This window comes from Astyanax mexicanus, chromosome 18 (assembly GCF_023375975.1).
Source record: "Astyanax mexicanus isolate ESR-SI-001 chromosome 18, AstMex3_surface, whole genome shotgun sequence".
Taxonomy (NCBI): Eukaryota; Metazoa; Chordata; class Actinopteri; order Characiformes; family Acestrorhamphidae; genus Astyanax; species Astyanax mexicanus.
In genome coordinates, this window is record NC_064425.1 from 44,581,020 (window position 1) to 44,606,731 (window position 25,712).

A 25,712-nucleotide genomic window follows, 5' to 3' on the forward strand; every position below is an offset into this window, starting at 1 on the left:
AAACATCTATAATGAAACTGTTGGGCAAACATGGTACAGAACCAAGGTAATACAGGACAGTCATCTTTATTTAAAATAAAAAAAATCAAAATACAGGTATTTTTAATGGTAAAACTGTCTTTTATAGTCCCCAAAGCTCAAGCCCTTGATGTTAACCAGGTGTGTGTGTGGATTATTATTTTTGAAAATTTAAATTTATTTGAATTTCTTGGATTAGGAAGGATATGAGAAAAAAGAAACTCAATAATATTACTAATAATGCAATATTACATGTTAATAAAATAAATAAAACAGTGCAGGCTGGTGGCTTCTGGTTAGAAATGTGCATGCAGACAAACAAACATACAACACACATTTAATGCAGGAGACCCCACACACAAGTATTTCTCCTAGAAAATTATTTCAATTTAACGTTTTGTTATACACATTTATTTTTTAATTTCTGTGTATTAGTATGCACAGAATAATTTCACACAAAATGTGAAAAAAACGTTACCTACGTTCAAATATAGTGGAGGTTAAAGATAAAACAATTGATTGAAGGGTGTGCAACTTATTATTATTTTATTATTATTATTATTAAGTGATTTATGCAATAATACACTCGAGATTCGTGCTGCGGTCGTAGATCAGCACGTTATAGCACGAACCTCGAGTGTATTATGTGATTATTATACCACAGTTTCATTATCACTGTTTAGTGAAAGATTTTAAAGAGTTAAAGAGGAGGAGAAAATAGGATCTGTTTGGTTATAAAAACTCCGCCAGTTAAAATAGTTCTATTGCTGCTCTGTTTGTAGCTGCGCTGTTTGGTTTGTAAGCGCTGCATTGTTGCTAGGTTACCTGTACTGTATGTGGCGGAGTAATACATGAAGAGCTTTGGTTAGTTACAGTGCATTACCGGCTGATAACGGCACTCATAGAACGCCTCTCAGCCAATCACATTGCAGGGTCGGAACTAACTATGGTATAATATTAGGTAAATATATTATTTTTTTTTTTTTCGGTTACAGGTAATAAAGGTTTGCATAACAAAATATTTAGTTATTTTCTAGGAGAAATTATGAGAAATGCTTCATTTTCTGCAAAGATTAAAGATTTAACTCTTTCGGCCATGGCCTGGAAAATGGCAAAAGTCATGGGAGACAATTCTACTTCCTGTCCCATGATATATGGCATATATCTCTATATGCATTTCTATAAGAAAGCAATTATTGTTACTTTTTTTTAAGCCATTGCCATTTAATATGATCAGTAACTCAACGCTGCCTAATAAAAAAAAGACAGTAAATTTCATTGTGAATTCACAAATACTGTACATAAATATCGTAAATCTGTTTATGAGCTATTTATGTACTTTCATTACACTTTATAAGACAGATTCTACCAAAATCTTACCCGATTAATAACCCAGAGCCTGGAGGACTGTAAAAGAAGGTGTTACCGCCTGTTTTGATTGATTGATTGATTTATTCATGGCATTTATATCATACATTCTTTATTTTAAACACTATTTAATCTCCTTCGTGGCCATTTCCTTCTCCATTTAGTAACATTTCCCCGTCCTCCATCGTTACGTCCTCTGGACTCTTCTTACTGATGGTACACTCTGTCTGCATGCTGTCCTCAGAGGGGGAATCCACTCTGGGTTTGGGTTTGGAAACAATCTCCTCACACACATTTAGCAGCGTCTGTCAGCAAGAACAAAAACAGATATTATTAAATATGAATAAGGTGCTCTTAAAGTACTTTAATTTACCCAAAAATCATCAGTGCTGCTTATAATCCGGTGCTCCTTATGTATGGAATCTACCAGTCAGGTATTAAGGAGCAGTAAAGCCACTCCATCAAGCATTAGCATTAGCTGCTAACCATGCTGAGCACTAGCTCTCTTTCGCTGTTTAGAGGTGAGTATATAGTATACAGTATATAGAGTATATATTGTGTTTACTATGTTAAATCAAGCTGGGTTACCAGAACACTCAGGGTTCCTCAGTCTAGTGCTGTCGGCCAGCATTTCCATCTGGTTAGCGGCTAATGCTAATGTTGCTGCATCCAGCCTTAGTGCTGGAGAAACTTCACTTTTTTTGTTTCTAAATGACATTCATATTTGTAGAATGTGTATTTTTTCATGCGATACCTAGCGCACATTGCTGCACTATCGTTTATAATTTAACTGTGAATTATATATATATATATATATATATTTAGTCCCGGAGAGTGTGAGAAAGAGCGAAAGGGAAAGCAATGATGGCACTGGAGAAATTAACAGGTGTCCATTGGTATAGTAAAACTACGCTCTATTATTTTTTAAGCACAATTTCCTTGAAATTGCGTTACACTAACAACTACACAATAATCATAATACTCCTTATTGCTTTATTATACGTAGGAACTTTTTGTGGTGAGTGCAAAAATGCACGTCCTCATACTTGTGCTCAGTTTGGGGAAAAAATGGTGTTGATGTATTATTAGGTTTCACAACATTGGTGGAATAACCCTGGTGGTTTTTAATCACAGTTTTTATTTTATGCATCTTGGCATCATGTTCTCTTTCTCCACCAGTCTTACACACTGCTTTTGGACAACTTTATCTTTTAGCACTACAGGTGCTAAAATTCAAGCAGTTCAGCCTGATTATATTCCAGAGTTTTTTTTAAGTTGGTAAAATCAAAGAAACTCATCCTTTTTTTTTAAATTCATGTTCTCGTATTGGTTTCCCAGAGCTGTATAAAGGAATTGAGTTGCACTGTGTTATAAAACACAGTGTATCAAGCTGGTGATTTCACAATGTAGACGTAAGACAGGTGAGATTAGTGCGAGAGCTTTTCTCTCTCACCTGTAGTTTCTGGTAGATCTGAGTGCTGTGAACCGCCGGCTCGTCCTCAGGACTCAGCAGGTCCTGAGAGTCCTTCATGGTGGTCATCCACTGCTGCGTCTCGCTCACACACACCCTCACCTTCTCCATCTCCGGCTCATCGATGTGCTTGTAGCCTTCACTCTGAAAGATTAGGAGCGTTAGAGTTAAAGATGTTCCTCACTGTTCTGTAGCTCTGACTGCGTGATTTACTGTGTTCACTGCAACAATGCTAATCAATTGTATCCATCGTATAATTTGTCTGTATTCAAACTGGGCATATTTGTTGCTTTCAGGACAAGAAAACAAGAAAATCAGACATTACAGAGTCGGGAAGTGTAGCTGTTTTCAATTAGAGACTACAAAAAGCACAAAGGCAGCTCAGAATAAACAGAGCGAATGGATCTGTGTGATAAAACAGGAACAAACAGATGCTCTCTCGCAAAAAATTACTGTCATTAGGCATTTAAAGAAGAAGCAGTTGGTATAACGGACTCAGGGATAACGGAAATTTCACAATGTGCACAAAATATTAAACATTGCACGGCTCAAGGTGCATAAAAAGCATGTACTAATTATCTTAATTAATCGTGTGTTTAATTTTGGGCATAACTGGAAATAAACCAATCAGTGTGCCAGTTCAGTGCTCATCATTCCCTTTAAGAACCAGGTGAGCTTTGACTTTGGCGCGTTCGTATCTTAACAGCGCTGAGCTTTTGTGACCTTTGTGTTTTCACGAAGATACACCAGCAGCTTGTTTAAGGGAACAGTTATTGTTATTAATGTTATTTTATTTTTTATTCTGTTTATTCTGTTGAGTTAAAAGTCAGGTTTGTGCTCTAGAGCTCCTGCCTGGCTAAGATAGGATTGGGCGACTGACTGTTGGCTGTTGTCAGGGTTATAATCAGTCAGTGGCGCACCACCGACTGTATTTCCCACCACCAAAATATATAGAAACACGCCAGATATTTATCTGAACACACCTCCACACTTCCAGACGTCCAGACCACCACACCAGACCATCAGTGTAGATTTGACCCTAAACTCTGATGCTATTAAAACAGTGCGGGGACGAAAGGCGTGAAAATAGTCTGTTGACGGGGTGTAAGATAGCAATGATAGCAATCTTGACGCACCTTGTGGAGAGTGTACAAAGTACCCTAAGAGTTTTCAACATGACATAAAGGCATCAATATACCCTTTATATTACCTTTAATCTTTTCTGTACATTTTAAACAACTTTGTTATTACAACTCCAGCATTAACAGTGGCTTGGAAAAGTGCTCCACCTTACAACCATAAACTTAAATGGATTTTATTGAGATTATTATTTTAGTTAAGTTATAGGCTCAAATCAAGCAAGGACAGCACTGATCAGAGAAGAAGTCAGAGAGAGAGAGAGAGGCCCATGGTCACTCTGGAGGAGCTGCAGAGATCCACAGCTCAGGTGGGGCAAAACCTGCAGCTGTAACTGCAGTAAAAGATGAATCTGCTATGTATTGATTATAGGGGGCTTTGTGTTGATCTTCCACTTTAAATCTTTAAATAAATGAATAATTTAAGTTGCAATTATGGTTGCAAGGTGACAGAATGTGAAAAGTTTAGGTTAAAGTTTATATGAATACATTTGCAATTCGCTGTAAAGTTGATGATGGTTTGATGATCTAGAGAAATGACTCTAATGCAGCTCTAATATAGATTTATAACTTACTTCATCATGGACTTCATCAAAGCTCACTAAAAACTGCATAAAAAGTGCTGCTAGCGGCAGAAATGCCCTCATTAACGAATAATCAGAAATAATTTTATTGTTTATGGGTTTATGGGTTTTTATTTTTTATTATTATTGAATAAAATTGATTTTTAAAAGTTTTAAGAAATGTTTTAATGTTCAACAGGCCACAGGGAATCGCTAACAAATATCAAGTCTGTATACACAAGAGCATTTCTGCTTCTGTTTGGACACAAGAAGTATAAAACACGAGCTGTTCTCGAGATCACTGAGCTAAAAATCTGTCTCACCCTGCTCTCGTACTCCTCCATGATGGTGCTGTACTTGTGTAGTCTGGCCGAGAGCTCCTGGAACAGCTTGGGTCTCTTCACAGACTCCTGGTATCTGTCTTTAACAGGCATGCCCAGCTTCTGTGGAGCAGAAAACAATGTGGCGTTACGCCTCGCCGCTTTCAGACACATGAAAACCTCAGCTCGGCTCGCGGTACAAGGCAACCAATTAGCGTGCTGCGCCGCGAGAGCTGCGGAGGGATTAAGAAAGAGCTCGGCGCGAGAGGCTCCAGACTTTAAAACCTCCGAGAGCACCATCACTCGCTCGCTCAGCTCAGCCCGGCGCTCTGTCAAAACTCTACAAGTGTATTAAAGCACTGCACTGCGCTGTGCTGCTCTTACACTGCAGGCTAACGGGGGAAAGCTAATGCTAACACCAGTAAGAAAAAGACACTCACTTCATTCTGCTCTGAGGGGACAATCAAATGAAATAAATCAGAGTTTAAGAGGCTTATTTAAAGTCACATTAAGGGTTTTTGAGAGTGATCCAACCAGTGACTGAGTGTAGGACTGGGCGATGTTTTGTATAAAAATTAAATATCTCCAAAACTATAGAAATAAAACTCAGATATAACATAGAGTAGCCAGTGTACAACTTGTATAACAGTGTAGATACAGCTCTGGGAAAAAAAATTAGAGACCACTATAGTTCCAGAATCAGTTTCTCTGAGTCAAATGAACATTATTTTTTTATTCTATAAACTTTCAGACCTCAAATAATGCTAAGAAAACAAGTTCATATTCATAAAGTTTTAAGAGTTCAGAAATAATCAATTTTTGGTGGAATAACCCTGGTGGTTTTAATCACAGTTTTTGTCATGCATCTTGGCATCATGTTCTCCTCCACCAGTCTTACACACTGCTTTTGGATAACTTTATGCTGCTTTACTCCTGGTGCAAAAATTAAAGCAGTTCAGTTTGGTGGTTTGATGGCTTGTGATCATCCATCTTCCTCTTGATTATATTCCAGAGGTTTTCAATTTGGTAAAATCAAAGAAACTCATCATTTTTTAGCAGTCTCATTTTTTCAGAGCTGTAAATTACTGTAAATTCTTCTAAAAACTCAAAATTCAACACAGCCATTAATTTTGTCTAAATATCTTGTAACACAAGTGAGTGCTCCTCACAGTGAATATGCCCAAAGAGTCGAAGTGCCCCACAGTTACTCAATTGTTTTATTATAATAACTATAATAAAAACCATTGTAATCCATTTTTATTTGTAGATTTCTGGTCAAAATGATAAACAACCCCATTTGGAGCCATCAAATATGCAAGTAAAGGTCATAAAAGAGTATTATTGGGCTCTAAAATAACATCAATATTTCAGAGTTTTTATTTTTGTAATAAGGATATACTTGCCGATATGAACAAAACACTGAAATTTAGAATATTTTAATAATTTCGTATATATTTTAGTATATATTTCTGTAGTAAAATCAAAGTTTTAAAACTTTTAGCAAATAAAACTAAAAATGTAAACAGCAACTTACTAAAGTGCAGAATATTTAGTGCAGCGCAGATGTGAGCAGTGAACGCTGCACATAGTCTTATTTTAAAGTGGTACCAAAAACTTTATGTATATATATAAAATGTACAGAAAGTGTTTAAAGTGCAATAATGTATAATTAAGTGTTCATTTACATAGTGATTTGTACGACCCTTAAACAACTAAGCTGCAGATATACACAAAACACGTTATATAGTTCTATAAACTGCAGTTTGCATTTTCTTTTTTTTTTTTTAATGACTCACGTGGATTTCCTGGAGTTTGTGGAGATACGTCTGCTTGTCCTGATCTGCTCCTTCATCATATAACCAGCTCTCGGTGAGATCCAACAGCTCGAAGAACTTCTGCTTCTCCTGAAAGAAGCAGAAAAAGTTGAGAAAAAGACTAGAAAAGAGGAGAGAAAGAGGAGAGAAAGACGAGAGAGAGAGAGAGTGCATCGTGAATCTATTATATTCCAAACTGCCAAGATTACACGCCAGATTCGGGATTCTGTACCCCGTATATAAAAGCGCTGGGGAGCCATTTAGAAAAGTGGATTTCCTCAGAGACGCCGCGCAATTGGCGATAAATGAGACTCTGAGAGAGATTTTAAAATGAGTGCCATTATTAGCAAGAACAGCTCTTTACCCCTTTCAGAGCAGAAACAACAGACACTGCCTTCAGAAAACAGAAGCAGAGGAAATAAAAATACAGCCCGGAGAGATCAGCGTACACTAGAGCTCAGGAAGGACTGGTAGGGACCGTCCAGCTTGTGTCGGTAGAAGTAGACGTTCTCCTCCACGGCGTTTTTGGTGTTGTTCCTCTCCTTCTCCTGCTGGTCCTGCTGGATCATTCGCTTCTGCGTTTGAGATTAGAAAAAGAGAAAACGAGAAAAAAAAATTAAGTGGCTTTTTATGGCCTCTTTATGCTGGTGAGAGAGAGAAATATGCAAAAATAAAACATGGATTTGTTCAAATACTTATATTTATATATTAGTTATTTTGGGAAACCCACACCAGAACTGATATAACTTTACAAAATTTTATAAAAAATATTATTATTATCAAATTTATAAATGTCTTACTTTAACAGCTTTGGTTGAATGTATCAAAAGAGTTACCATATTTTTAAAATCTTTTAATTTTCCCAAAAATCAAATGTGCTGCTTCAAAACTTAGAATGAATTCTACTAGTCAGGTATTAAGGAGCCATAAAGACACTACACTGAAGTACAGAGTTATAAGGGTGAGTTTTCAGTGAAGTTTCTCCAGCACTAAGGCTGGGTGCAGCAGCATTAGCATTAGCCTCTAACTATGCTAAGCGCTAACTCTTTCGCCATTCAGATGTGAGTATATCAGACTGTACTCTGCATGTTTGCTGTGTTGAAACAAGCTACGTAGGATGAACCGCTAGCTGATATCACCCTGATTTACCGAAACACTCAAGCTTCCTCAGTGTAGCTAATGCTAATGCTAATGTTAATGCTGCTGCATCCAGCCTTAGTGCTGGAGATACTTCACTAAAAACTCAGCCTTAGACAAACTACTTCAAATCTAAGCTTACTGCAAATAAACGGAAGTGCTTTAAATCACACAAACAAACAGTTTTCAGGAAGTTAAAATCCAATTTAACTTTAAAAGCAAATGTTTTTTGTTTTATTTTTTGTGAACTTAGCCGCTTCCCCCAGCTGCTTCATTAGAAGGGAAACATGGCGAAAACAGAGCACAAAAAACTGACTTAGTAAGTCCAACAAAAAAAGTTACAACTTTTAAGTTCATAAACAAGAAAAAAAAGAAGGATGAGAGTCTGTCTCTCTTTCATCACCTCATCTAATCTTGTGAGAAAACAAAGCAGAAATGAAACAGCACCTCCAGCTCGATCAGAGTGTTCAGGTGATCTTTGGGGAGCTGCAGAGTGAGTTTCTGCTCGATGGGCAGTCCCACATGTCTGACCTTCATCTTGGCTTTTTTAGCGTTGGGGGGCTGAGAGGTGAACTCTCCTCCGTTCTGCTGCAGAGAAAAAAAACAATACAGCGAACGTTAGCATGTAGCTAATACAGCATCTCCTTAAGATTACATCAGATAATACATGCATATCAGACACAGATATGACAAACACCAGACACCAAACCTGCTTAAATTAAAATTAAATAAATAAAAACGTAAGTAAATCACTCAAAAAAAGTAATATTGTGATTAAAAAATATAAAATATAAAAAATAAATACATATACATAAAAATAAACATCTTAATCATTTGTGGTTTCTTAATTAACATTGTTTAATTTTTCTTCATTTGTTTATTTGTTTACATAACTGTTTTTCTCTGCATTTATTTATTTCCCGATTAATATATTTCTGCATTCATTTTTTCCCGGTTTATTTATTTCTGTTTTTCCTTGTCCTTATATGATAATGAAGGGGCGTGTGTTTCATGTACAGGCTGAACAGCTGAAATGTCGGGGCAAAGTTCGATATCAGACATCGATCAACCAATAGGAATGCTAAGACACCGTGACATCATTGCTGGACAGCCCCTTCATTATTATATAAGGACAAGGAAAAACAGAAATAAATAAATTGGCAAATAAATGAATGCAAAAATAAATACACTGGGAATTAAATAATTACATAAATAAATAAATCAGGGAATAAATAAATTGGAAAATGAATGAATGTGTAATAAAATAAACAAATGAATTAAAATAAAAAAATGTACAATGTTAATAAAGAAACCCATAAACAACAATTTATTAAGATGAAGATTTATTTGTATGTAACGTTATATGTATTTATTTTTATATTAATTATAATTATTCTTTACCATTTTAATCACCATATTTCTTTTATTGGGTGATTTACATACGTTCTTATTTATTTATTTATTTATTTATTTTTAATTTTACATACACAGAGAGATCAAAATGACAAATTATTAAATATATCTGATAGACACACTCACACTAACTAACACACACACTAACACACACACTAACACACACACTAACACACACACTAACACACACACTAACACACACACTAACACACACACTAACACACACACTCTTTCACGACATGCTGTGACGCTAAGCTGTAAGTGAGAGGTGGAGCTCACTTACGCTGAGCGAGTTTGTGAGATTCAGCTCTTTGTCCATGGGGGGACATGTGGGCGGAGTTTCTCTGTCTAGGACAGTTTGATCACTTGTCTCCTGTGTCTTGTCCTAGAATCACAGTCCCAATAAACTGACTTACATTTAATAAAAAAATACATTTTTACTCCTAAACTTAAAACTTCACACAGGTGTGCTGAGTTTCCCACCCACTGTCCCCCTGTCCCCCTGTCTCCCTCATAGAAGCATCTTCACTTTCTCTAGTACTGCATTAAACCACTCTGTGTATTAGAGCATCTAAAAAAAAATGAATATCACTGATAAGTTACTTTATTTCAATAATTCAGTTGAAAACGTTAAACTCATATATTATATAGATGTATTAAACACAGAGTGATCTAAAAAAAAATCTGAGAATTGTAGAATGATAAATAAGACCAGTTGGTACTTTTGTACACTGCAAAGTGGGCAGTGTGCCAAGTCCTGCTGGAAAATGAAATCCACATCTACATAAAAGTTGTAATTAACACTGGTTCTTTTTCTTCTTCTATTGTTTAACGGGTGCCAATATCTTGACTTAACTTCATGTGATTGGTCCAAAAGTGTGTCCTAACGTGTCTTTAAAGAAGTGTTAGATTGTGCAAATGAATTAAACCATGGTGTACTTAATCCAGATCAAGTATTAAAATTATGTTTAAAAAAAAAAACACATAATTAAATCTAGAAGTTATACAAAAAAAGAAAAACACTCAAAAGCAAATTACAAAATTACAAATATTGAATTATACCTAAATTGCTGTAATCTGTTCCAAAATAGTACATTTAGTATATAAATATGTATATATAAATAAGTACATATTAATTTTAATGCTAAAAGTATGTACCTTTCCATAGTAAGTTTTTACTCTGAAAACTTTTTTTTCCTTTACAAAGGATGTGATATAAATCATTGTGGCAATACTGATGTTAATAAGGTCATTGCTTGTGATGAGTTAGTTCTCTGCACAAACAATGCATAAGCTAAGCACAATACCACAATAAATACATAACTCATACCTGTCCCTCAGCGTCGTTCACAGCGCTGATCTCCTCAGCTGTGTTTTCTCCAAGATCTCCTTCAGCATCTGTAGCACTGACCCTCATCACCACGCTGGCTGAGCTCACACTCATCACACCACTGCCGTCCATCTCAATCTTCACCTTCACCTTCCATTTGTCTCCACTGTCCTGCGGCGGGACGTTCTCCACCTTATACTCCCCTGAGGAGCATCACGGGTACATCACATCACATCTCTTACTGCCATTATACTCTTACAAATAAAGCTTTTACTAATGCTTCTGAGTGTGAATCCATAGATCAGGGGTCAGCAATAGGCGAATATACTGAACGATAATGACAAAAAAAAAAAAATCAATAAAAAGCTTCTCTGGTGAGCTTCTGTTTACATTCCTCCCCCGTCTCTCTCTCTCTCTCTCTCTCTCTCTCTCTGTCGCGCTCGGCGTGACTTTAGTTTAGTCTTGGGTTTACCTGCTTTGAATTAAACTGTTCAACTGCAATCGGGCTCAACAACCCTCTGGGCTGGAGACCTACTACTCTGTAGCAGCACTACATCCCATTACACTCCATTTTCTAAAAGAGATTTTTTTTTTTTTTTTTTTTTTGTGGCCCACCACGTAATGGCTTGGAAAAAATTTGGTCCGCAGCCAAACTTAATTGCAGACCCTTGACCTTAAAAAAAACGAATTTGGTTCCTTTTAAAATGATAAAAAAAACTACTAAAACCTCAATCTCTTCTTTATACATTATACTATCTTATTTTACGAAACATAACTGACACATTTAAGGGACCATAGGAAAATTATAGGATAATTTTTTTGCCAACAGTTTCACGCCAAAAAAAAAAAAAAATCCGCTATCAAAATTGAGACTGAAAAAAATCAAATAACTGTAAAAAATAATAAAGTAGCCAAGTATTAGGGGTGGGTGATATGGCCCAAAAGTAAAATCACGATATTACATGGTATTATATGATACTCTGAATTACAAAAATAATTTCAAGAATACACTACTGCAACAAAATGCAAATTAAATTATATGTAATTATATAGAAACAGATATAATCTGTATCTAGTAGATATATAATGGGAAATGAGACACATGGATCTTAATGTTATCACCAAGGAACATTTTCCAGCACCTTTTTATATTATCTTATTTATTTTTAAGAGTGTACCTGATTGTCCCTGATTATTATCTAATTTTTGTTTAAAAATTCTCCTATTTGTTTCCAATAAAATAGTTAGACAGACTTCTTCTGTCTATATACAAATACCTTCAGCTATCAAATATTCAGTTCAATATTCAACATATTCTAGCACCTTTTATATCTAATTAATTTATTTTTAAGAGTGCACGGTGCGCAGACATACTAAGCTATATGTTCCTCCTGATTTTTATCTTTTAATTTTTGTTCCCAAAATAAAAATTCTCCTGTTTTTTTCTTCTTCCTGTTCTTGGACGGCCAATAAAATAGTTCGACAGACTTCTTCTACTCAGGCTGGGGATTTACTGACTGCAGCTTGTCTGAGAAGAAGCTAAAACAGGATGCCGAAGAAAAAAGAGGAGAAACATTTTTTCTCCTTATATAAATTGTCTGATTCTCACCAATCTTGGCCTCGGGGAATGGCAGGGATCCAGGATCGGAATAAAACGCTTCCAGAACAAAGGGTTTATTCCTGTGGAATGTGATAAGTTTGGAAGATGGCGAGGGGTGGTTCTTGCCAAAAATCTCATGACAACTGGAGGGAGAGAACAATTATAAAGAACATCACTGAGTATAATTAAATATACATATTATTTTATATTATATTTCAGCAGAGGTACTCTATATCATACATTCCAATTAAGATTTCTTCTCTCTTAAATTAGTAAATTAGCATGTGCGTTTTTTTTTTTTTTTTTCAGTAAATTACTGGAGTTTTTTCCACACTGTGAGATTCTGTACTCACGCTTTGGCCTCGTCTGATTCGCTGCTCCAGCAGAGGGAGATGGGGAACGGGATAACATCTGTGATGGAGAAATCTCGCACTTTAAATGCAGGGGAGAGCATGGCGCACTGTGGGAAGGAAGGAAAGATAGTCATCAAGCTGAGAATTCAGGATATACTGAACAATTTTTGCTCCTAACTTAGTAATTATGGCAAAATATCACAGCAAAAAAGTGAAAAAAGTGAATAATTAATACCAAACAAGGACTAATATTAATTTGTACTTTACTTTTTTTTTTTTTCAACCAATACCAGTACCTTACAACACCCTGGCAACCACCTAGTGACACCATAGCAACCAGTGTCTATACCAAGGTTATAATAGTTCAGATTTTTTTTAGTATAGTTTAATTTTATTTAGTTTTCACTTTTTCTCCTCTAACTCATATAGTTTTAATCATTTTTTAGAGTAAGTTTGCTAGATTTTATTAGTTTTTATTTTATTAGTGCTTATTTTAATTAGTTTTTATTAATTCTAGTATTACTTTTAGTTTTTTTTTATACTTTGTGGTGTTTGTTTCATGCAGGATTCCACAATCAGTGATGGATTGGGGAGACATGTCATCTGCTGGTGTTGATCCACTGTGTTTTATCAAGTCCAAAGTCAGTGCAGTGTTTTCCCGGACTTGTACGGAGATGCGGATTTCATTTTCCAGCAGGATTTTAGCACACTACCCACACTGCACTGTGCAAAAGTACCAATTGGTCTTATATAATATCCTATGTAATTTTCTGAGACACAGATTTTTGTGTTTTCTATATATTCATCTGTATAATTTTTAATAATAGTTTTTAAACTGAATTACTGAAATAAAGGAACTTTTTAATGATATTCTGAGACATTTTGAGATGCAGTAGTACAATATCTCCCACTTCCCTCCTCTCAGCATCACTTATTTCCTACATTTTGGGTTTGAGATTCGTGTTTTAATCTCTCTGGCAGTGTTTAATCACTAGATAACGAGTCGTTGCACTTTCATATCGAGATAAGTCGATTCGCATTCGTCTTCCGATTCCGACTTGATTTTAATGCGACGTGTTTTTCTTTTGATCTCAGAGCTAAAATCTCTCTGCTGCCAAACTGCTGATAAGGAGCGACAGATTTCCAGCGGGACTCGTCTGGAGCTCGTCTGGAGCTCGTCTGGCTGTGGGCCGAGCGGCGGAGCGACTGCGTACCTGTAAAGCACAGCCTCTGGCCACGGCCTCGTCGGCGTTCAGCGTGGTGCTCACGTCTCGTCTGAAGAATCTGCTGATCTGCGTTTTCACCGCGGGGATCCGCGTGGCTCCTCCCACGATCTCCACAGCGCTGATGTCCTGAAGCTGCACCTGAGCCTGTTCCAGAGCCGCCACCAAAGGAACCGTCACTCGCTCGATCAGATCTGCACACAGCTCCTCAAACTTCGCCCTGAATTAAATCAAATACACAGCTTTTACTGCAGACATATGTTGGAAAATCACCACCTACACTCCTCCTAAACGTACTGGATGGAGCTCCATTATTCCAGAGAACACAGTTTAAATTTTACACTGCTCAAAAGCTCAGTTTTGTTCAATAATTTTAATTATAATTAGTTTTCCTTCCCATTTTCACTAGTGATGCCCCAGCACACCAGGAGGGTTAAGAAGACTAGTTCAATTAGCAGGGTAAGAGCACAGATCTGCTCAAAATATTGCTATAATGCACACAACATTATGGGGGACATACCAGAGTTCAAAAGAGGACAAATTGTTGGTGCACGTCTTACTGGAGCATCTGTGACCAAGACAGCAAGTCTTTGTGATGCAGCATCAATAGCCACGGTATCCAGGGTAATGTCAGCATACCACCAAGAAGGAACAACACATCCAACAGGATTAACTGTGGACGCTGTAAGAGGAAGCTGTCTGAAAGGCATGTTCGGGTGCTAACCCGGATTGTATCCAAAAAACATAAAACCACGGCTGATCAAATCACGCAGAATTCAATGTGCACCTCAACTCTCCTGTTTCCACCAGAACTGTCCGTCACCACAATCAGTTATTGTGCTCTAAAACCAGGTGTTTCAGTTTCACTGTCCAACCCCTGTACACAGGGGTATTAATGCGCATTATTAAGATTTCTTCCATTCCAATCCAATATAAAAATATTCTGAAGTATCTGAAAGGCTATTGCTCATTAAAATGATGTAACTTCTTTATTATGCAATGTATCATCATTATATTAGTGGCATAAAGTGGCCCAAATGAAAATAGTTATCATGACTTGTCTCTGCAGGTTGTATGTAATAAGCATCCAGAATCAGAATCAGTCTCTTTTTACAGGGTCGAAACCTGAATTAGGCATCATTGTTATATTTGGCAGCAGTTTCAGAGAACTCCTCACGCTCCTCCGAGTTCAGCGACTGCTTCGTCTGGAAGCTCCATATCCGTCAGTCAGAGAAATTGGATTTAAAATTGTATATATTTAGAGCTGACGCATTTCTGAGCGCTATCAGTGTAATTGCTTCCCAAAACGCTCGGGATGTGACAGTGCCCGGCGACCAGTACCTGCTCATCTTCCCCGACACGTCCTTATCATCCATAAAGCACTCGATATTGAGAGGGATGTCTGTGGAGTTGCTGCTCATCAGTTTCTTCAGCTTCTCGCACTCCTGCTGGAGCCGCAGCAGAGCTCGAACCCTGGACTTCACGTCCAGCTTGTACTTGGTCTTGAACTCGGAGCAGAAATAATCCACCAGCCTCTGATCAAAGTCTCTGCCGCCCAAATACGGATCAAAAGCAGTGGACAGTACCTGCGGAGGATAAAACGCGGCACACAGTGACCCGTCTGATCTTCCAGGCTTTAGAAGAGACTCTAGACTCTTCTTTATCAAAGGGCTGAAAGTTTCTGAGCACAAAGAGAGAGTGAGAATTATAATTTCCACCTGGATGGTTTACATGGTGCAGCTACACTACTCTCTGAGTTGCGAGTACAGTTTCAAGAAAAAAACATGTGAACCCTTTGGGATTACTTGAATTTCTGCATACTGTAAATTAAATGCGTCTTTAAATGTGTTCTGATCTTCATCTAAGACACAACAATAGACAAACACAGTCTTCAGCTGACATTCCAGGATTCTTCCTCACCTCATTGATCATTCTGCATGTGCTGTGCTCTTACAGTCATCTTTACAGGACTTTACCACGCCTAGGGAGAGTAGCAGCAACAGTGCTGACCTTTCTCCATTTGTAGACCGTTTGTCTGTCTATCAAGGCTTTTAGAGATACTTTGTAAACCTTTCCAGCTTCATGCGAGTCAACAATTCTTGAACGTAGGTCTTCTGAGAGCTCTTATCTTTTGTGCGAGGCGTGATTCACATCAAGCAATTATGAAGCTTCTTAAGAACAGCAAACTCAAAACTGGTGTGTTGATGTTTTTTATACAGGGCAGGGCATATTTAAAGCTTTAACCAACACATCCTTTAATCTCATCACATCCTGGCTCCAATTAACTCCTAGAAAAGTCATCAGTCTAGAGGGGTTCACATACTTTACCCCACTCGCTGTGAATGTTATCATGTTGTGTTGAATAAAACGATGCAAACATATCATTTTTTGTGTGGTATTTTATTTAGTTTAAGCAGACTGTGTTTGTCTATTGTTGTGACTTACTTTAGATGAAGATCTGAACACATTTAATCACCAATTTATGCAGAAATCCGAGTATAATCCCAAAGGTTCACAAGGAAGCCCTATTCAGTGGAAAAAAGACGAGTGCATTTTGGTTAAATGGTTAAATCTGAGGCGTACCTTCAGCTTGCCTTTATTAAAGGCACAGGCAGAAACCTGAAAGGCTGAATGTCCCATATCTACAAAGAAGACGATCCGGGGCTTCTCCTCAGACCCGGGCAGGTCCTGCTTGTAGATCCCGTAATTCAGAGCCACTGATAAGAGAAATGAAGCAGGAATATCAGCGCGACTCATGGACATTTGTTTAGCGGGTGGATGGAGGGGTGTACTACTCAGTAATTGGCAGGATGGGTGTGATGGATGGGTGACGTACCTGCGGTGGTGTCGTTCATCAGCCTCAGGCAGTTCAGACCCGCAATCTTGGCAGCATCCAGTACGGACCTCCTCTCTGAATCAGTGAAGAATGAAGGGATCTATGCATGATAAAATCATTCGCATGGACAAAGAAAAAAGAAGAAGAAAAAAAAAGAAAGAAAGGACGCACAGAAAAACACAAACCGTCTGAGTGTTTGTGTGATGTAGAGCTGGGCGGTAAACCGGTTCATTCAGTATATAGGTGTATGTAGAACAGCACCACCAAAGAAGCAGACACAGCTCAGCTGACACAGCTAACTAACACTAGCCAGTTAGCATAACAAGCTAACACACTGGAATATTGGTAAAGGTAGCTCAGCTCTGTAGAGTCAAACATTCCGTCCTATGTCCTGGAGAGAAATGAGAACAGCACTTTATCTGAGGAGCTCCTGCTGCTGTTCCTCACAATATGAGTGTTTTCATCCAGGTAAAATAGAAAAACAACAGCAAACAGCAATTTTTCACTCATTGTGAACTGTGCAATCAAACCACAGCTCAGAGAAAAGTTCCTCTCGTCCCCCAGACAATCTCACAATCAGTCCTGAGTACTTAATCATTTATTCAGCACAAGTGATAAAACTCCCTAAAACTCCCTAAAACTCTGGATAAATAATAAATAAACTTCTTTTTGCAAAATCATTTAAAAGTTCTTGAAAATCTGATCAATGTTTCAGCAAAAAACACCTGAACAAATTAAATGATTTTTTAAAATAGTGTATATATGTATGCACATACATACAGAGACAAAGTTAATATACTGTATTTCAAACGCAAAAGAAGACTTATAAAGACTTTTAAAGATTTCGTGTAAGTGCCACGCCACCGTTAATATCTCCACACAGCAAGGAAAGGAAGAGATTATTTTTGAAGCCTTTAAGCCCAAAATCTTCACACCAAATGTCAGTGTTTAAAGCTGCAGAAGGAACTTACAGAGATGACACACTCAGCGACTTTCTTCTGAAGACTGGCCTCTGCGCTTTCCTTCATCTTAGTCAGCAGCATGGCGGTAATCTGCTCAATGCTGAACTGGTGCTCCTTCTCCAAATACGAAACCTAAACATAAAAAATACACGTTATTTTCTTGTTATAAACTTACAAAACATCCCACCAATTAAAACAAAAAACAATAAATCAATGGATGATTTGAGAAAGAAGCAGAATAATTTGTAATAATCTGTTTCCCTATAAATAAAATAGAAATATATAATCAAGAGGAAGATGGATGATCACAAACCATCAAACCACCAAACTGAACTGCTTGAATTTTTACACCAGGAGTGAAGCAGCATACAGTTATCCAAAAGCAGTGTGTAAGACTGGTGGAGGAGAACATGATGCCAAGATGCATGATAATTCAACTGTGATTAAAAAACAAACCAGGGTTATTCCACCAAATAGTGATTATTTCTGAACTCTTAAAACTTTATGAATATAAACTTTTTTGTTTTCTTTTCATTATTTGAGGTCTGAAAGCTCTGCGTCTTTTTTTTTTTTTCGTTATTTCAGCCATTTCTCATTTTCTGTAAATAAATGCTCTAAATGACTATAATATTTTTATTTGGAATTTGGGAGAAATGTTGTCTGTAGTTTATAGAATAAAACAATTTTTTGTTCATTTTACTCAAATATAAACCTATAAATAGCAAAATCAGAGAAACTGATTCTGAAAACTGAAGTGATCTATTCATTTAAAATATAAGTAAATGTCAGACACTAAAACAGCTCCTTTCAGTCAGTTCTTAGCTGATCAGCTACATCTGATATAGGAAAGCTGTTCTAAATATGGTTTATCATTAAAAGCTATAAATAAATCATTGACTCTCCTGCAGCAGCCCCTGTTATTTCTAGAGTATAACTGATTGTGTTTTGTTTGGTGGTGTTGATTGATTATGAGGCTCAGACAGAATCATAATCCACAGATTGATGGGAAACTGGAATGAGGTCAGTGTTTAGCTGAGCTGCTTCAATCAATCAGATCTAATACTGGATACTGAGATGCTTCATGCTGAGATTCTTAAATAAGAATACAAACACTATGGGCCCTGCACTATTCGTGTCTCAATGCTCATTGCTATCTTACACTCGACAACAGTCTAATATTATTATGCCTTCGGTCTGCATCGTTTAAATAGCAACGTATCTACTAGGGGTGTGCCATATCGCATCGTTTGTGATAATATAATTGTAATTTTTACAACAATAAAAATAATATTCCTGTATAAATATATTGCCACTCTATACTTTACCAGACTTTACTCTATGTGTGGTATTTTGCTAATGAAGTCACTACAGCCCTGTTAACAGTTCAGATTTAGCGCGGTGTAGCGCGCTGGGCTTCCCAGGTCGAGGAACTGAGCGCTAGTCTGGCAGATCTGATCAGCCGGTTCTGTTTCCCACTGCACTTCATTAATTCTCTGACTGTGATTTATGTCTGGAAATCCGCCCCCGGTGTTTTACCTTTGCTCCGACTCTGTCGTCCTGCAGCGGCACCAGATCATACGGTAAATTGGTCCTCTCTGCCTGAACGACGGGGTCCTGAAACAGCCGGCCGTGCAGCCTCTTAAAATTACACACAGTGCTGCCGGGGTTGGTAATAATCTGGAAGGGAAATAATACATAAATCAAATAAATAACTCTGGCTGTGTCTCATTTAAGCATGAATGAAAGTAGGTCATAGGTATTTATAGTCCAGCACAGGCTGAATACTGTGTCCAGTGACCCGGCGGCTCTTGCTCTGGCTCTGAAGTGTAAATAAACACAGGCCTCACCTGGTTCCTTGCAGCGTTCCCAATAGTCCTGTTCTTCGGGCCAAACGACACGACAGCTCTATAAATAGAGAAGAAGGTGTGAACAGGTTAGCAAGTCTGACATCATTACAGCAAGACCAGAACCTTTAAAACCACAGAGAAAACCCTCTAATCCAGCAGAGAATTACAACCTGGCTTTAAATTAGGCCCAAAGAGCACAGAGTAAGAATAGCCACGTCATTATAATGATGATTATAGTGATAATAGACCAGAGAACAGCATCTGAACAGCACACAGATACAGAACAGACCTGACATCATAATTGCAATGCAGTTTTGCTGACCTCAATATTCGCAGCTGTTTATACTGAGCCACCAGAGCCCATTAGTGTGAATGACCCTGTATTCAGACTCTTTTATATTGTTCTAATCTTAATGATTAAAAGTTTATTGCTTAAAAAAAAAAAAGTTATGTATAGTAGGAAACTAAAACATGAATAAGTGACATTTATACCAAACAAGGATGCTGCTTAAAAATACCGAACAGTACAATAATACTTTGATGTCCAACTAACAGTTTTAAATTTGATGTTTTGTAAATAAGTATCATATTTTTTTAATACAGTATACTGTATTAGAGGCAAACTGTTTTCTCAAAATGGGAATAATATTGTTTATTGCAATACTTTTAGGGCAATCTATTGTCAGACATAATAAATATATACACACACTAGATCTATAAACAGGTCTATTGTACATAAAACTCTGAAAAAAAATAAGAGAGCACTTAAAAATGACGAGTTTCTTTAATTGAAAATCTTGAAAATCTTAGGAATATAATCAAGAGGAAGATAAAGTGGCCAGAAGTGGCATAAAGTTATCCAAAAGCAGTGTGTAAGACTGGTGGAGGAGAACATGATGCCAAGATACATGAAAAAAAAATGTGATTAAAAACCACCAGGGTTATTCCACCAAATATTGATTATTTCTGAACTCTTAAAACTTTATGAATATGAACTTGTTTTCTTTTTCTTTGCATTATTTGAGGTCTGAAAGCTCTGCATCTTTTTGTAATTTCAGACATTTCTCATTTTCTGTAAATAAATGCTCTAAATGAGAATATTTTTATTTGGAATATTTGGAACTCAAACATAAACCTATAAATAGCAAAACCAGAGAAACTGTAATATACTGTACAGTAGTACATACACAGTAGCTCTATAAACACATATACAATCTATAAACTTAAATATTAACCTACATTCTAACAGTCTGACAATGCTGATAGTGTGTCATAAGTCATAATGTAAATACTGATAATGTTGCTATGTCACACATGATATCTCTAAATCAGTAAACACTATAAGGCGTGACATCATTTCCACATGCACAGTAGCTCCATCAACAGATGGAATTACAGTCCATGACCTGAGATATTTATATATTCTGATAGTTTTGATATGATGTCATACATCAAGGCATCTTGTACTGTAAACATTATAAGGTGTGACATCACTTCCTTTATACAGTACATAGTACACAGTAGCTCTATAAACACATATGATGTATAATCTATAAACGTAAATATTTAGCTACATGCTGATGGTCTGACAGTGCTGATTCTATGTCATAATACAGCATACTGTAAATACATTAAAAGGTGTGACGTAATTTCCCTTTTCATATACTCTACAGTATACAGTAGCTCTAAAACAAATCTGCAGTCTATATAAACTGTAATATTTATCTTCATACTGATGGTCTGACAGTGCTGATAGTGCTGATATTATGTCATAACGTAACAATAATCAGTGTGATGTAAACATTACAAAGCATGACATCATTTCCACTATAACGCAATGTGGTTGTAAATAAACACGCACGCGCGCGCGCGCGCGGGCTGTGTGTGTTACTCACGGTGTGCAGCGGTCGGTGAACTCGTTGGTCACGGTTTCTATCCCCCCGTTTTTCACCACGGCGGTGAAGCAGCTCTGAAAACCCACGTCAAACCCCACCACGGCCATGACGCTCCTCTCAGCCCCGCAACAACCCCGCACAATCCCCGCAGATCTCAGCGGTTACAGCGGCAGTGCAGCCCGGTCTCTCCCCGGTCTCAGCGCGGTCTCTTCCCGGTCTCTGCCCGTTATCTCCGCGGTATCGTGTTCTCCGGACTCTGGCGGTTATAATCGGTACACACCGCGCTCACGAGCCCGACCCATTTATATCATTACTCCCAGAACTTTCCAGAACTTCCTCATCTTCTCCTCTACTGCCCCCTTCTAGAGCTTTCTGACCAATCACAGAGCGCCTCAGCGCCGTTACTCCGGCAACCGCCCCGCCCCCCCGTACACAGGAAGGAACAGGAACAGAACAAACTGTTACAGGATGCTTATAATAAAGAAGATGATGATATTGATGATGATAATGATGATTAAGATGATAAAGACTATAGTTAATCTAATTTAAAAAATAACAAATAAATTATATTGGTATTGATATTGATATTGATATTGATATTGATGATGATGAAGGTGAGGATTAAGATAAAAATAGTTTATGATAATTTTGAGGATAATGACAATTAAAAAAATAATGATGGTATTGATGATGATGATGATGATGATGATGATGATGATGATGATGATGATGAAATCATGAAAATAGTTTAATAAATGGTGATATTGATGATGATGATGATGATGATGATGATGATCAGGGTACTTTAGGATAATTTTGAAGATAACAATTAAATAATTTATCTTCAACATTATTATAAACTATTACCATCATCATCGTCATCATCATCATCATCATCAATATCACCATTTATTAAACTATTTTCATGATTTGGGAGAAATGTTGTCTGTAGTTTATAGAATAAAACAACAATGATCATTTTACTCAAACATAAACCTATAAATAGCAAAATCAGAGAAACTGATTTTTGTTTTTTTTTTCAGAGCTGTGGGTTGGCAATTTTGTGATTATTATAATTTATTTATTTATAAAAAAGAGCATCCTAACTGGCACTCAATAATATTTATTCTCATTTAGAGCATTTATTTGCAGAAAATGAGAAATGGCTGAAATAACAAAAAAGATGCAGAGCTTTCAGACCTCAAATAATGCAAAGAAAACAAGTTTTAAAGTTCAGAAATCAATATTTGGTGGAATAACCCTGGTGGTTTTTAATCACAGTTTTTTTTTTCATGCATCTTGGCATCATGTTCTCCTCCACCAGTCTTACACACTGCTTTTGCAAAAAGGCTTGTGTTTTGGCTTGTGATCATCCATCATTTTTAAGTGGTCTCTTATTTTTATCAGAGGATGGAGTAGATGATAGATCACAGTGGTGATGATGATGATGATGGTGATGATAAAGAAGAAAAGGAAGATGATGATGATGATGAAGGGGTTGTCAGTGTGTGTTGATGTTAATTTCAGTTCTGTAAGTTCACTTCTCTCCTCTAAAGCAGAATGCAAATAAGCTCAGAGTAATTAAGCCCCACATGAGTGCAGATTTGTTTACTCGTTTAGCCTCAGATCGCTCATGCGCCGCTTTAATAGCGCTTTAGGCCTGATCACAGCGTTTCTGTATCCTGAATTGTTATGCTTTATGTTGACAACAACTTCCTCACACACTCCAACACACTCCCAGAATCCCCGTATCACAGCAGACGCAGTGTGAAGCTTATCTGAGGCGAGCTGAATGGAATTGCTCTGTTTCTGTATGAAGTACAGCGACAGGGAATTTGTCTTTGTCAGAGTCTGAGCGTAAAATAAAGATAGAAACAAACATATTGCAGTGACTAGATGTGCAATGCATAAACATACGCGGCATATATATACACACACACACACACAGAGGCATATTGACTGAAAATATTGACGTGTTGAGTTTGTATTATTATTATTATACAACGTATTTTAGGACTGGAATTAGTATTGAGTCCCATGATTTTTGGCATGCCAGTACGCTTTACATTGGAGTCATGTGAGGAGTGCAACTGATTCTAGTTTTACTAGTTTTACTAGTATTTAAGCTCTTAAAGCTCTCATTCCATCATTTTTTAATTCAATTTAAAACGTCTAGTTGTGTCTCTAGTATGAAAAAAAAAGCCATATGAGCTGTTTTTTGTTTTTTTGTAAAAAAAAAAAAAGTGCTCCGGTGATCCGGTATAACACTGCTTTAGTCCGGTGAAGGAGTGGGAAGGCTGGGAAAAATTATAGGATTTCTGCTCTTGCTCATGAATATTTATACATGCAAACATATCGCCTCTGATTGGCTAACAGCACTGTGACACCAGGAAGCAGCGAGACGGAGAACAGTTATAAAATAAAGTTTTAAAAATAAAGACATTTCTACACTAAAAAAAAGTTTTTGCAATGTCATATGTTACTTTACAACATGTGTAATAATGCAGTTCAGACACTGACCAGTTTCTAGAGTCTCTGTAAAACACCAAATCCACCGGAGATCCTATTTAAACCTATAGTTGCTTACACACAGAGGGGGTAGTCCAGGTCCAAAAGTGGTTGATCTCAATTGTACTTGGCTGATGGTGTTCCTCCATAGACTAATTCTAACCATTTGTTCCTTAGCTCTGAATTACTGGGTAAAGCATGCATCAATAAATGTTCCCTAAGTGTAAAGCAGAACAGCGAGATCAATACCAGTGATCGATACTCCTGATCCTGACATTTGTTTTGAAAATCAATCTTCATGTGAAAATCTCAATACCAGTGTTTTTATCTAAAGGCCCACATCCTTCTATTGACCTGCACTCTGGTCTTTTGTGAAGGAACTACAGCTCTGGAAAAATGAAGAGATCACTTCAGTTTCTGAATCAGTTTCTCTGATTTTACTATTTATAGGTTTATGTTTGAGTAAAATGAACATTGTTGTTTTATTCTATAAACTACAGACAACATTTCTCCCAAATTCCAAATAAAAATATTCTCATTTAGAGAATTAATTTACAGAAAATTAGAAATGACTGAAATAACAAAAAAAAAGATGCAGAGCTTTCAGACCTCAAATAATGCAAAGAAAACAAGTTCATATTAATACAGTTTTAAAGTTCAGGATTTTAGTCACAGTTTTTATGCATCTTGGCATCATGTTCTCCTCCACCAGTCTTACACACTGATTTTGGATAACTTTATGCTGCTTTACTCCTGGTGCAAAAATCAAAGAAAATCATATTTTTAAGTATTTTTCCAGAACTGTATATAAGGAACATATCCTGTACAACAGAGGGAACTATTTTTCTTCCTTTTCTGGGGTGGTCCTGATAAGTGCCAGTTTCATCATTATAACGTTTTTGTTGGTCTTTGCTGTGACTGCACTTGAGGATACTTTCTTCATAGTTCTTCATTTCTTTTTAAAGTATTTTTTCTTTATTTAGTTAAGTAGTTGTTGCTTCTCATAATCTGGATTAGAACATTACTCAAATATTCACTATTCACTGTATACCTGTAACTCTACCTCTTCACTACTTTACAGCTGATGCCCTCAAACTAACAGTAAGAGGGAAGAAATTCAAGTAATTAACTCACATTTATAGACTGGATGTGCACTTTCTCTTGTCCTTTACTCAATTTTTATGAAACTTATACACCACAGAACACAAAATCAGCCAGTATCAAAATCTGTTACAATCTGTTCTTTTATTTTTAATATATCAGTTAGGGGTGTGCCATATCATTTTTTATGCAATAATAAAATGTAATTTTCATTTTGTTGCAGTAGTGTATTCTTGAAATACCATGACATATCGTGATATTATTTTAGTACCATATCAAATCAAGTCAAGTCAAGAGTACAGGTACACAGTGTAACTAAATTACATTCCTCTGGAAACATGGTGCAACATGGAACAACAATACAATAGACAAACATAAAGTGCAATTTTTTATCAATAGTGCAACATAAAACAATAACACTACAATAAATACAATAAATACAGCAGATGAGACAGTTTAACAGACAGGACAGTGCAGTATTTATACAGTGTAATAAAATGTGCATAGTCAGGATAAGGTGCAGAGATACAGGAGTTGGACAATTAACATGAAACACCTGTCATCATTTTAGTGTGGGATTTTAGGTTTCATGGCCAAATTGGAGCAGCCGGGTGTTCAATCTTCATTAATTGCAGCAGTAAGAGCAGAGTGTGAAGGTTCAATTAGCAGGGTAAGAGCACAGTTCTGCTCTAAATATTACAATGCACACAATAACATTATGGGAGACATACCAGAGTTCAGAGGACAAATTGTTGGTGCACGTCTTGCTGGAGCATCTGTGACCAAGACAGCAAGTCTTTGTGATGCATCAAGAGCC

The 25,712-nt window shown here is 36.9% G+C and overlaps 1 protein-coding gene across 1 annotated transcript; it reads right to left on the bottom strand.

Moving 5' to 3' along the window:
• Window positions 1-50: 50 nt before the first annotated feature.
• Window positions 51-21,625, bottom strand: hsph1 (heat shock 105/110 protein 1). The gene is made up of 18 exons (XM_022668766.2): window positions 21,287-21,625; window positions 19,392-19,449; window positions 19,081-19,221; window positions 17,554-17,676; window positions 16,583-16,682; window positions 16,330-16,463; window positions 15,088-15,332; window positions 13,738-13,966; window positions 12,524-12,630; window positions 12,180-12,313; window positions 10,571-10,773; window positions 9,524-9,625; window positions 8,275-8,415; window positions 7,140-7,265; window positions 6,673-6,780; window positions 4,880-4,999; window positions 2,840-3,001; window positions 51-1,691 (listed from the first exon to the last, which is right to left on the bottom strand). Exons 1-18 carry the CDS (start codon window positions 21,391-21,393, stop codon window positions 1,515-1,517), a joined length of 2,517 nt encoding a protein of 838 aa, XP_022524487.2. The 5' UTR covers window positions 21,394-21,625; the 3' UTR covers window positions 51-1,514.
• Between the last annotated feature and the right edge of the window lie 4,087 nt (window positions 21,626-25,712).

What these genes read in the sequence shown, in the direction of transcription:
- hsph1 (XM_022668766.2), bottom strand. Translation starts at nt 21,393, where the DNA reads ATGGCCGTGGTGGGGTTTGACGTGGGTTTTCAGAGCTGCTTCACCGCC. An exon ending in TTAATAAAGGCAAGCTGAAG is followed by an intron (nt 15,333 to 16,329) that starts GTACGCCTCAGA and finishes TATCCTCCGCAG; the next exon opens with GTACTGTCCACTGCTTTTGA. An exon ending in ACACTCTGATCGAGCTGGAG is followed by an intron (nt 7,266 to 8,274) that starts GTGCTGTTTCAT and finishes TCTCAAACGCAG; the next exon opens with AAGCGAATGATCCAGCAGGA.